Raw genomic sequence first — 12,160 nt, forward strand, 5'->3', positions numbered from 1 at the left:
TACTGGGAAAAGGTGATATCCGATCGTTTCGTTACATCACATCAGACAGTTCACTTCAAAGGAAGAAGACAAGTGAAACGTAAAAAGTAGAAAAAGGTATACACATCATGGATCCTCAATACACACTACAGCCCTCTCTATCTTCGTTGCCTATCGCCTTCTTGTCCGCCATCAATCTCACGCCTCCGCCAGGTATCTGCCGTTGCCACTGTCCGTGTTTAACCACCCATCATCCAAGCTCTCGACATGCCGCTCGACCGAGCCCTTTTCCCAAAATCGTCTAGGCGGGATATGTGGCCTGACATGGTCGGAATCGAATGATGGCGGTAGAAACGACGCGACGCGTTGGTCTGTAGGTGCTTTTGGTTCGTCACGCAAAAGAGAGTAAAAAGTCGACGAGGGTCCGTTACATCTCCACCCATCGTCCAGTATTAAGTCTAGAGGTTCTCCTATACGTAGGAGGTTCCCAGTCTAGGGAATGCGTGGGTTTTTTTCGCAAGCTGTTAAGACAGGATTGCTGTAAAGAAATTGCACAAACAGTGAAAGATGTATGGAGAACGCCACCATTATCCGAGCCCGTATTACCAGTGCCAGTCGTTTACAACAGCTGAGTAAGGCCGAAAAGAACAGCAGCGCCAAGGATGGCGGTGTTGACGGCGACGCTGCCAGCGGCGCCATCCTTGTTGTTGGTGGAGCCACCAGCGGAGCCGCCGTTGCTGTCACCGTCCTTGTTGGCGTTGGTGTTGTTGGAACGGCACTTGTAGTCACCCTGGATCTGACGGCCCTCCATCTTGTTGAAGGCATCGCAAGAGGTGTCAATGTTGCCAGTGGACTGGGTGTCGAAGGCACCCTTGACGTCCTCAAGAGCGGGAAGGTCGACCCTGTATGATTGTTAGATTCGTCGCTAAAATACAATGTGTTGACAAACTTACTCAGTGAAGTTGCCACGGAGGAGGACGGCACCGCCAATCTGCTTAAGCTTGGGGAGACCGTCAATCTTCTGGAGAAGGGTGTTGTTCTGGATGGTAAGGCCACCACCAGTCTTGGTAAGGAGGGGCAGAGACAGGTTGGTGAGCTCAACGTTGTTGATGAAGGAGACATCGCCGTCGGTGGTCTGGGTCAAGTTGGGGGCGATGAACTCGGTGAAGGTGTTCTTGTCGAACTTGATGGAGCCGTTGACGACTTCGAGGGAGTCCATCTGGACCTTGGCGGCATCGGCAATGATGATCTCACCAGCCCAGATAAGGTTGGGAAGGGTGATGCCCAAGTCGGGGCCATTGGAGTTGATCTCGATGGTCTTGGTGGCGTTGGCCAGCTGGTTGCTGTAAGAAACAAGCTGGTTGTTGTTGTTGATGCGGAGGGAGTCGACAGAGGCGACGTTCAGGCCGTCCAAGCTCTTCAGGAAGGTGTCGCTGATGAGAATGTCGTTAACCTTGGTGACACCGGCGGTACCGAACACCAGGGAGCCGAGGGCGGGCAGGGTGACCCAGTTGATAGAGCCAACGGTGGCGAGCGAGGTGAAGCGCAGGTCGGAGAGAAGGGTCAGGCCCTGCATCTGGAAAATACCCTCAACGGAGGCGAGGGTGGAGGAGGTAAGGCCAACAAGCTGAGTGACGTTGGTAACGATCAGGTCGCCCTTGATGGTCTTGGGGCCGTTGATATCGATGTTGCCGGTGATGTCCTCGGAGATCTTGACGGAACCGGTGAAGGTGGTGCAGGGAAGGGCGGTAGCCATGGCGGCATCGGTGATGGTAACGGTAGCCGATGAGCAGATGTTGCTGCTCTGGGCTAGAGATAGCGTATTGCGGTTAGAAAAACGCACATTTTGAGAGATGTAGTGCTTCGAGGAAAACATACCAGAGACAACACCAGCACCAACGGCCGCAAGGGCGGTGATGAGCTTGGAGTACATTGTGATTGATTTGGACGCTGTGGTTTTCGTTGTCAGTTTATCTGCTAAGAGTCGATGGCTCGCAATGGTGGTGTGAACGGAAAGATAATGGAAGCGTTGATGGATTGGAGTCTACTCCAGGTCGGTAACTCTGAAGCGGTGTTCCAAAAAGCTCGACGTTGGTTGTAGAGGGAGAGGAGGGAAGGGAGTGAAGGAAGTTGACGTCCGCAGGTCAGAAAGGAATTAGTTGGATATGGGGCTCCGGTGTTTCTTGTGTGTTTCCGAAGGAACCTGCGAGTGACTCCTTTTTCCCCAGATGTCGACGATGGGTAAGGCGACCGACGGTGGAGAGAGAAAGAGGCGTAGGGCAGAGAGAGAGAGAGAGAGAGAGAGAGGCTGGTGGTACGTGATGGAATTGGGCAATGTGTTTTGGGGCAGGAGGAAGTGAAGAGGAGGCAAGAGGGCATTCCACGACGCGGCAAGCAATGGATGCCGATTTCCTGCCGAGCATTGGCAGCCGCTCGCTCTCCGCTCTCCTTCTTGCCCGCGACTTCCTTCCTCGTGTTGGGTCTTGTTTTCCGTATCGTTCCACGACAGTCACGTACCTTGGTACCACGTATTGTTTGTTCTTCTCTTTCTTGGTGATGTAGAAGAGGGAAGCTTGTTGTTGGAGGCAGGACACGAAAGCCTTTTGTTGCGTACAGAGGAGTGAACGAGAGACGGGAATTGAATGTCAAAACGAACAGAAATGAAGCTGTCACGGAAAGGGAAGAGGAAGAAAATGGTCTGGGGGAGGGAAGGGATGGAGGAGACTGGACTTTGAATGGTGCCGCTGGTTGGCGTGGACTGGCGCTATGAAGGGTAATAGAGGTATCCGTATCCGTAGTCAGGTAGAGAGAGTGGAAGACCCAGGAGGGTGTGGCTTGAAGGGGAAACACTCTTTTTTGGAGAAGGGGGGTGTGAGTGGGAAAAGTATCTCTTGCGCCGCTTTTTCCATACAAGTTACAACAACAGCGAGAGAGAGAGGAGGCAAGGAATGACCCGAAAGAAGGGGGGTCAAGGCAATTATCACGCTGCTATTCGTGGTGCACGCTGCGGGTACGAAGTAACTAAGACAGGGACCAGGGCCGGTGAGGGTGTGGTCAAGACCTTGAACTGGGACCAAGAATTGACGGACCGGCGCCTCCAGCAGTCCAAGGTATCCGTAGTCTGTAGTGTAAACTGTAGACCAAAGCCAAGCCTGGATGAGGGAGCGAGTGAGTGTGTGTGTGTGTGTGAGAGAGAGAGAGAGAGAGAGAGACAGAGAGAGAGAGGGAGAATTGAGATTGAAGGTGGTGTACTCCATACTCTATAGACTGTAGTTGAGCGCTCATGCAGCACCAGCATCGGGCATCGTCACCATGGAAGATTCGGTGCGGTGATACGTGTAGAGTTGGTGTCTGGTGAAGCTACCAATGCAAGTGCCTACTGCGGTGTCTGCCATGTTAGTCTCTCAAGTTGGGTTGATAAAGACAGTCTATTCCAAACTGGGCTCAAGTCCTGTAGGTATTTCAGCTGGCACGGCGCCGAGCTACTCAACTCAGTTGGGAACTTGGGTCTCATCAATGTGCTACGGCGTCGAAGGAACCCCCGTGAGATGCCGCTGCGGTGGATATGGTGTCGCGACTTGCAGGTCGTTGTCGTTTGACGGTGGCAGGTCGTAGGCAGACACACGCTGGCGCTGGCAGCGTCTGTGTCATGCGTCTATCTGATCTGATCATTTGTATGTCTGTTCAATCTGTCGTGGCTGCAGCAGTCAGTGGGTTGCTTATTTGGCAGGAATTCTGGGAGGAGGATTTCCTCCAGCGAGTTCAGTAACCAGTCTGTGTTTTTTTTTTCCTTTGCTCGCCGTCTACAGGCACGCCTCCCCCGGCCCCCTTTTCCCGCCAGAGTTTATCTGCCGACCCCAAAGCCTGAGCCTCCTTCCACAAGGTATGGATAGCAAAGGCTCTGCATGGGGGATCTGCTATCAAGAATTTTCCTTCCTTGACGCATCGGTATGGAGCAAAAGGCCGTAGCAAATATTGGATAGTAGATAATCTGATTAAAGTGATGATGGAATCGCAATGAACACAACAGCCGGCCGCCATGGCATCAAGTTTCTGCAATTAACCCTGCTTCCACCGGTCTGGCGAGATTTGAAGGTCTTGGTTTCTGGCCTAGCTCCGCCCATCGGGAACCACTTTGGAGCAATCCATCTCCCTCTTTGCACTAGTACAGGGGCAAGGGGTAGAGATGAGAAGATCCACTCTCTGTGCTCTGATAGTGGATCTCTTCAGAAAAGGGGGGTGTTCCTTGTGAAAAAAGATACGTACTTTATACCTAAGTACCATACACACAACCCTCACCTCTGTGCCTCTCTCTCTCTCTCTGTCTCTCTCTCAGGCACGGCCACAGCGAACACTAACCACACACACGTACTCTTGACACACCACCACGCATATGCAAACACACAGCTTCCCGTCAGTCAGACACCTCAATTGACAACAGTCAGCGAAAACCTTACATTTGTCTCCTCCAAAAAGGCAATTCGACTGACTAGGTGGACTTGCGAGTGCTGACGTCTCTGCTGATATATAGGACGAACATGCACATGCACAGGCAAAAGAATCAACAGACTCTCGCTCCCACGAAGCTCCCGGGCACAGAGGCGAGTACAGAGGCATTCCTCATCCGATTTGTTCATTGCCCAAAGACGTGATTCGATCCAACTCTCCATTCTCTCTGTCACGCCTCGACCGAAAATTCTGTCCAAAAGTCAATGCGCTAGGCCTGCCGATGCGAAACCTTCCAGTCAGTTCGTGTGTGGTCTCTGCTCTCTGGACCATTCTCGACACGAGCGCACACATTTCACAATGCCGAGTGCCTAGGTACGAATACCTATTACCTATGCGAATGGTCGGTAGGCAATGGTAGCACAACCACACAAAAGCAATAATAAGCACAAGCAAAACAAACAACAACACATAGCAGCCATGATGGAACATCCACCTCGCCTCGCCTCGCCTCGCCTCCAAATGCCTCCACAGATCATGTCTGTACCTTACATAAGTTGCTGCACTTGACCCTGCGCAGTAAGGTCAGGCCTCCCAAAATGGAGGTGGATGGACATGGGAATGGCCGACGGACTCTCCCACTCTCCAGTTATCCCGCACAAGGCCCTGCCAAGGCCTGACGCGAGAAACCAGCCCCAGTATCCACTGACAAGACTCTGAGACTTTGCACCGCGGCGGCTGCTGGGAAGCCTGAACCACCAAGACCACCTCACACTCGCAGACGATAGTAAACAACACTCACAAGTGACCACCCACCACCAATCTACTGTGTTGATAGCGCCTGAGACCCAGTGAGGCCCCTGCCGGGACTTTTCTCTCTCTTGCAAAAGTGTCACAACTCAAGGACTACCAATCCACAATTGGCCCTCCTTCCGCCACCAATCAGCTCCCACCGTCCCGAGCCAGGCTTCTTCTGGCAATCAATCTGCGGTCCGACCTTCTTTTGTTCACACACCCAGTCCGTATTGGTACCGATGGGTGCCGCCCCGCTGTCCAAAAGCTCCTGCTCGAATCATCGAGGCCTTGCTCAGCTGGCATCGAATCCCCATCGTTGATCGCCTCCATGATCCATCCCAGAGAAAAACCATCGCAAATGGTGCCAAGTTTGTACCAGGTACATTGCTCAGCACGCCACTACCGGCCGCCGCGAACAAGAAGGAAGAAAAAACCGCAGACTACGCCGGCTATCCATCCACAAATTGTTTCATCTTCCTGAGCGGCACGTTATTTTGATTTAGAGATCCATCAATTCAGGACTGCTAGCACCACCAGGAGCCGCTGCAGTCAATGACGCAGTTGCTCGGCCATCCGAATGATTGTGGGCACGGCCATGGCCTGGACTCGACAGAAACTGTGACGAGGGTCGGGAAGAAGCAAGTTCAAAGCATGTTAACTTCGGCTCAGTCATAGTGTACGGAGTACGGATGGCCACTCGCAGGCAGATATCAAATCATGCCTGGCTCGCGAGTCGCCTGGCCCTCACGCCCTCAAGCTTTGGCGGGCGGCTGGCGGCCTTGATCAGGACTGCAACCCACAGGCAAGAAGTTGGCAGTGCAGATAGCGCAACGCGTCCGACAAGAGCATCACTTTATCATTGGTCGCCGCCGGTCGTTGACGGTTCAACACTGACGGCAGCGTAAAGCGGGTGTACGGGGCTCGCTGCGGTCCATCTGCAATCATCGGCTCTGACAATCAATCCTATCTGCAGTGTTGCTGCAGCGGTGCAGTGGTGGATGAGACGGAGTCGATACCCGGAACCAACCATGGCGATACGACCCTCATCATTCGTGGGCCCTCACCCTCACCACCATCACGGCGACGGCACGACAGTTCACTGTCATCTCGCGTCGCTAGCCATTTCGACATCTACTTACACGGACGCTAAGACCTTCCCAAGAATACGCCAATACGGTTCTACGAAACCAGCGAGCCCGGACTTGCGAGAGGCGGCTGAGCGCTGACGACTATTTGCCTCCCACCAGTCCATTCTCGCCTGGGGGGGTTTTTTTTTTCAGTAGCCCGCAACAGCACACCCGGCTGCGACTGGTCGGAACTGAAGCTGCCTCCCGGATTGATTCTGCCACGATGTCGCGCCGAGACAACGAGTCAAAGTGGTACACAAGTACGAATATCCGATGGCATTCTTGCTGCCTTTTTGCCCCAACCGCCAGTGCCTGTCTCGTTCTCCCGAGATTTGCCATCTCTGGGTTCAATGCAGTCTGATCATCAGCCGATAGATATCCACCAAAAAAAGGAGGTCGGAATGACAACACGGATACAAGCGATAGACGAAAGAACTAAAAACGCAGCAAGATTGCATCGCTGCTACGCAGCATATTACCACATGCCAGTCTTCATTTTCGATATCTCTTCCTGCATCTTGTTCCTAAGCGGCTTGCTTGCCCGTCCCATCCCACGCTAGTGGCACACCCGTCCCTCCCGGCTTGTCCGCGCTCATCCTAGCTTCACAATCTTTCAGGCTTGCAGGGGGATGCCCAAGACTTCCAGGTTTTCCAGTGGCTCTGCACGCTGCTCAGCTGCTGTGGCTGCCGTTTCTGTAAACCGCCCAACGGCACGAACGGCGCTGGCCAAACAGGAGCGCTTCCGAAGCACAAAGAGTGCAACGACCGATCTTCCATCGCGGATGATCTTTGTCACGGGTGGCTGGCTGCCGCACGACGGAAATCTGGGACAGATATCTGGACTCAGACGGTTGCTTGGTATCCGTACTCCGTATTACTCTGTAGATCGCTCTGGAACGCCGCTCACAGTTTCCAACGCAAGAGTCTTAGACTCTTGAGTCTTGATGTCTGTCGTGGGGCCACGAGCACAAAGCAACATGCGTTACCCTGCAGTTTGTGACGCAGATAATACCTGATCCTCTTCAGCTGTTCTGGACTTCTGGTAACAACATGTTCATCCTGCGACAAGACATCAAACATCGACATCCTTGGCTGACGCACGTTCAACACCCCTCCATCCCACGGTCACGATGAATGGCCCAAACGGAGCGTCCGCGTGGAGAAAGCTTTTCCGTTCCTGCCACGAACAGCCTCTTTGCTCTGCCTTAACACGGCCCGCGGCAGCTGCAAGCTGCCGTTGGCCTCCCGTCGGGTCTCGGTGTCGCTGTCGTTGTCGCGGGGCTCGTCACTTTGCTTGTGGCACTCGTGGCCGGTGCGTCACAGTCAACTTGCAACGCCTCGCAAACTCCAAACACAAATGAGAGAGCTGCGCCGCTTTTCTCTCTCTCTCTGAAGCTGAAAGGGCTGGAACCGTCCGCACGGCGTAATCTCAGGGACAGGCAAAACCTTGAAAGTGCAAGTCTAATTTTGACCGCCGCACAAGGCTGGTAAGCCTGAAAGCTTGATTGATTCGGGGCATTGGGGTAATCCCAAGTACTCCCCACGAAGTAGTCTCGAGGAGTTGAGGGACGACATGGGGTGCGTTCTCTGTGATCTGTCCCGCAGCCCGCTCGACTCTGACTAAAACAGATTGAAGATGATTTCGTTCTTCACTACTCCGTACCGAGAGCTATCGTCGGGGAAGCAAGAAGCTTGGCTAACGCTTTCGTCTGGTTCTGGCCTTTCATGGGTATGTGCGAGAGGATTGATATCTCGTATCGCTGGGGACTTCGTATCCTTTCCGGACACTCCACATGCCTCATTGGTAATATCTGCAATTTCGCGATATTCGAGATGGAGACTCTGGATATCGCAATAGTGGGCATTGCCTTCCGAGAAAAGAAAAAGGCTATTTGACTGTGTGTACGGAGTAAGTATGTAACCCCGACTAATTACTCCAGTGTGCTTATATCAGTCTCCTCAACCCTCCACATGTACCACATAAACACGCTCCGATACGGCGCGAACGGACTCGCCATCTCCGTCATATCCTTCTCCGACATGTACTTATACTTGCCGCCGCCTTTCGCCTTGAGTTTGGCCACGTCCCGTCCGCTAAAGGCCGCCATGCCCCTCTGCACGCCCAGATCGCCCAGCGAGAACACGTCCATCCTCTTGAGCCCGAAGCACGCAAACATCTCGACGGACCATAGGCCCAGCCCGCGAACGGCGATGAGCTTGTCCCGCACTTCTTCATAGGGCGCGTCTGCGAGCATCTGGGCGCTCAGCTCACCGCTTGCAAATTTTTCGGCTAGGCCTTTGATGTACTCTGCTTTCCGCTGCGACAGGCCTGCGGTGCGGAGGTTCTCGATCGAGCGGGCGGCTACCTCTGACGGTTGGGGGAACTTCTTGGAGGACCCGGACCCGGACTCGGTCGACTCAGTTGCTTCCGGTTTGGCTTCGGCTTCGGCTTCATCGTCTGTTGAGAAGAGGGCAACGAACTTGTTCTTGATGGATCGTGCCGCGGCGCCCGAGACTTGCTGGGAGATGATGCCGCTGCAGAGGCTCTCAAAGGGGTCGACTTTTTCAGCGAGGCCTTCGGGCGAGAAGACGCGGCAGTAGTTCTTCTCGATGAGGGGCTTCATGCGCTCGTCGACCTCGATGAGATGGCGGCACGCTTCCTCGAGGATGTTGGCCGTGGTTGTTCGTTTGGCGCCTTCTCCTGGGACACTTCCCCCCGTCGGGGCCTTGGAGGGTGATGCCGCCTCAGCGGAACGGGACGCGATGATCCTCGAGGTCTCGGGTGAGATGACGGGGGCGTTGGTAAGTTTCGGGTCAGCGAGGCGACTTACGGCCTTGGCTTTGGGTTTCTTCGCCGTGCCGTTGACGCGTTCGGCGATGAGGCCGACGGCGCTTGGGGTGGGTGTCATTGGCGGAGGCGGGACGGGTGTCACTGGGCCGGCGGCCTTGGGACGCCGTTTTCTCGGCGGTGTGACCGGGTCTGAAGACGAAGCCGGATCTGTAGGTGCGGGTTCTGCCGGAGTCTTTCTCTTCCGGCCTTTTGGCGCCGGAGGGGCGGGTGCTGTGATGGTAGGAGGAGGTGGGATTTTGATGTCTGTCTGGGCGCTCAGTCGAGCTGACCTGCGGGACGCCATTGTTCGTGATGACTTTTCTGGTGATGACTTTGCCGATGACGAGTGGTGCCGTAGGTTCTCAGGGGATGTTGCAGTGATGAGGGCTATTGTCCAGCCGCCGTGAGTGTAGAGAGAGTCGCTTGAGTTGAATATCAAGTGCTGTCGTACACGTGCAAATCCCCGTGCAGCAGAAAGGGAGCTCACAGAATGACGGACGGAAAGAATCCTCATTCGTGGGCCATTGGCTTTCAAAAAACGCACTTGGGAAGTTCTCCAGTCGACCAAGAACTGTGATCTGTATGTGGGATAAGTTCTTCACTTGGTTGCATTAACAGTACGTTGCAGTTGTGTCTGTAGCAATGTCGTTGACATTCACGGCAACCACGAGGCTTAGGTTGCCAGTAATTGAGGCTCCGGAGCCGCCACTCGGCTGGCGCTGCAAGTGCTTTGTCATCTGGAGTTTGGGGGTGCATGGGGGAGGGGGGATGATGAAGTGCTTCTTCACTGCTCTTGGGAACTGCGAGAGCTTCCCGCTTGGATCGACGCGCGCCTCCCGTTTGGAGACAGCGGCTGACTCAGCCAAGGACATGGTCTCTCCTGTACTTCAGGTATCGTCATGGTCGGATGAACCAACTTGAGGTCCTGCGACAAAGCACAGTTCCGGGAAGATGGAGGTAGCCCGTGCCTGATACCGATCGGATTGAATGATGCTCGTCGTCCGATATGCCTCTCAGCAGCAATATATCTTGTGCGGACACGGGATTACTATGTTGACCGTACTGCGATATGGTGCCGTTTTTTGTGCCGTCTCGTATTCGTCACATACGAGTTGTAGCGTGGACTGCTTTTGCTGGTTTATACCATCCAGTCAACGAGGGCCGTTTTACGGATATACGAAATCGAATGCGATGTTGGGCTTCGATTTCTCTACTACCACTTGACTAGTAGATACTGGCAATCGATCACCATACGGCTTGGTTTGTGGTCAGAAACAGCACGTGTACTCCAAAGTTCCTTGTTTGAACGCAGGATGGAGAGCTCCCACAAAACGAGCGTTGGCATGTTGCTATTTAAGGGTGACAGATCACCGTTGAATCGATGATTCGATGGTGCTGTGTGCATAATTGGGCCGTTGCCTCCGGGACTTGTGGACAGCATGCGGTGCACGCAACCAACAGCCTGACCAGGCGGGGAGTAGGAATGATCAGCAAGGTAATATTTGGAGAGCAACATCTTTTACATCCATTCGTTTCCCTGCCTCCCGTAAGCACACCTAGTATTAAGCCGGATCAGAAGTTGACAAGTTGCACACGCAACGGCGGAACTGTGGGGGTATGGGATCCATCATCTATGCCCGTGATGATGCCGGATGACGACGACTGTTGCTCCATCTAATCCATGGCAAGCACGCGGGCTAGACCTCTGAAAGATCGGAAGGGAAAAGCATTGTCCCTTCCGCTGCCCGTGAGGAGACCATCGCGGAGCGGAACAGACGAAAAGAGAGGGGAGAAGAGGGACACTGGAGACGAATGCTCGAAAGTTTGCTGTGCATTGGCAGTCGGAGAGTTGGACAGCTGGGAGGATCTCCATTTTTCTGTCTTCCGGGTGTGGCAATCGCGTGCGTGCGTGAGTGGGATAGTGGATGTGGCGGGTTGGAGATTGACCGCGATCCCTGCCTATCCCTCCCCCCCTCTCCATCCATCTCTCGATTCTCGCCGTCTTCCCGCGCCATGCTTTTTCTGAGACTTTTCCGGAGGGGTGAGTGGGTTGGCTGGAATGGCCTAGCTTATTGTTTTGACGAAGAATTGTCTTGGGCCGACTCGTCTCTGCTTGTCGCGAATCCTAGTATACAGTAGTACAGCTGCACGAAGAGCTTGAACTTTCTTGGTGCGGGTGATAGGAATTGAGCGTGCCGTGTGAGTGTGTGTGTGTGTGTGTGTGTGTGTGTGTGCGGCGTGCGTGCCATGGTCAATAATATCAACGGTTGGACGAATCGAGATGCGGATAGCAGTTCTAGTCCAGGCATTCGCACAGGCCAGCATCGGGGAGTCGCTACCTGCGATGGTATGTGGTGCCGTAACATCGGATATTGGGCAAAGCAAGGGTGGAGCTGCGTGCCATCGGCGCCATCTATCAGTGGAAGAACATCAGGGACTGAAGTCTTGAGTGACGGGGGAGAGAGCCGTAAACCATCGCCCTTCGAGCCTAGGGTAGCGTGGCGCCGTTGAACTGACAAGGTGACAGAAGTCGAGTTAGTGAGTTGCAACTTGTCATGCTTCTGGGCTGGTTCAGGGACGTCTATTTTCGTTGGCCTCGGAAGACGAGCGAGTACTTGACCTCGAGTGCTTCTTTATTCAGTCCGGTTAGCGATTCTGCTCTCTCTCATATGCACCAAAAAACGAAGTAGGTATTAGGTGTTCCACGCTTGGGGACGCGGCCGGGAACCCTGGAGAACACTGGGGTAGGCCTGCAAGTTTTTCTGCTCTCCGAGAGATAACCTGTCCCTTGGCGGGCGGTTGTGTCATTCAGCTGATTTCCCGCTGGCTACTCAGGCTTCCACTCCTTCATGCTGAAGTCTAAAGGTCTGATTTCGATGGCAGGCCGCAAGCAGCAAGCATCTGGGATTCTGAGTTGAATGTGCTGACAGATGGGTGGTGGAAAGGGGGCGCGTGCTTCCCACGAAGCCCCCGTCTGTTGATC

General features: G+C 54.0%; 2 protein-coding genes across 2 annotated transcripts; both read right to left on the reverse strand.

The window, feature by feature from the left end:
- Positions 1 to 598: 598 nt before the first annotated feature.
- On the reverse strand, positions 599 to 1,912 carry BDP55DRAFT_540270 (uncharacterized protein; the record flags this gene model as incomplete). The annotated part of the gene is made up of 3 exons (XM_060568104.1): positions 599 to 881; positions 933 to 1,788; positions 1,858 to 1,912. 3 exons carry the CDS (start codon positions 1,910 to 1,912, stop codon positions 599 to 601), a joined length of 1,194 nt encoding a protein of 397 aa, XP_060436495.1.
- Positions 1,913 to 8,278: 6,366 nt separating this feature from the next.
- On the reverse strand, positions 8,279 to 9,481 carry BDP55DRAFT_723230 (DNA glycosylase; the record flags this gene model as incomplete). Its single annotated transcript, XM_060578715.1, has 1 exon — positions 8,279 to 9,481. One exon carries the CDS (start codon positions 9,479 to 9,481, stop codon positions 8,279 to 8,281), a length of 1,203 nt encoding a protein of 400 aa, XP_060436496.1.
- Between the last annotated feature and the right edge of the window lie 2,679 nt (positions 9,482 to 12,160).

This window comes from Colletotrichum godetiae (assembly GCF_030913485.1).
Source record: "Colletotrichum godetiae strain CBS 193.32 chromosome Unknown BDP55scaffold_2, whole genome shotgun sequence".
Taxonomy (NCBI): Eukaryota; Fungi; Ascomycota; class Sordariomycetes; order Glomerellales; family Glomerellaceae; genus Colletotrichum; species Colletotrichum godetiae.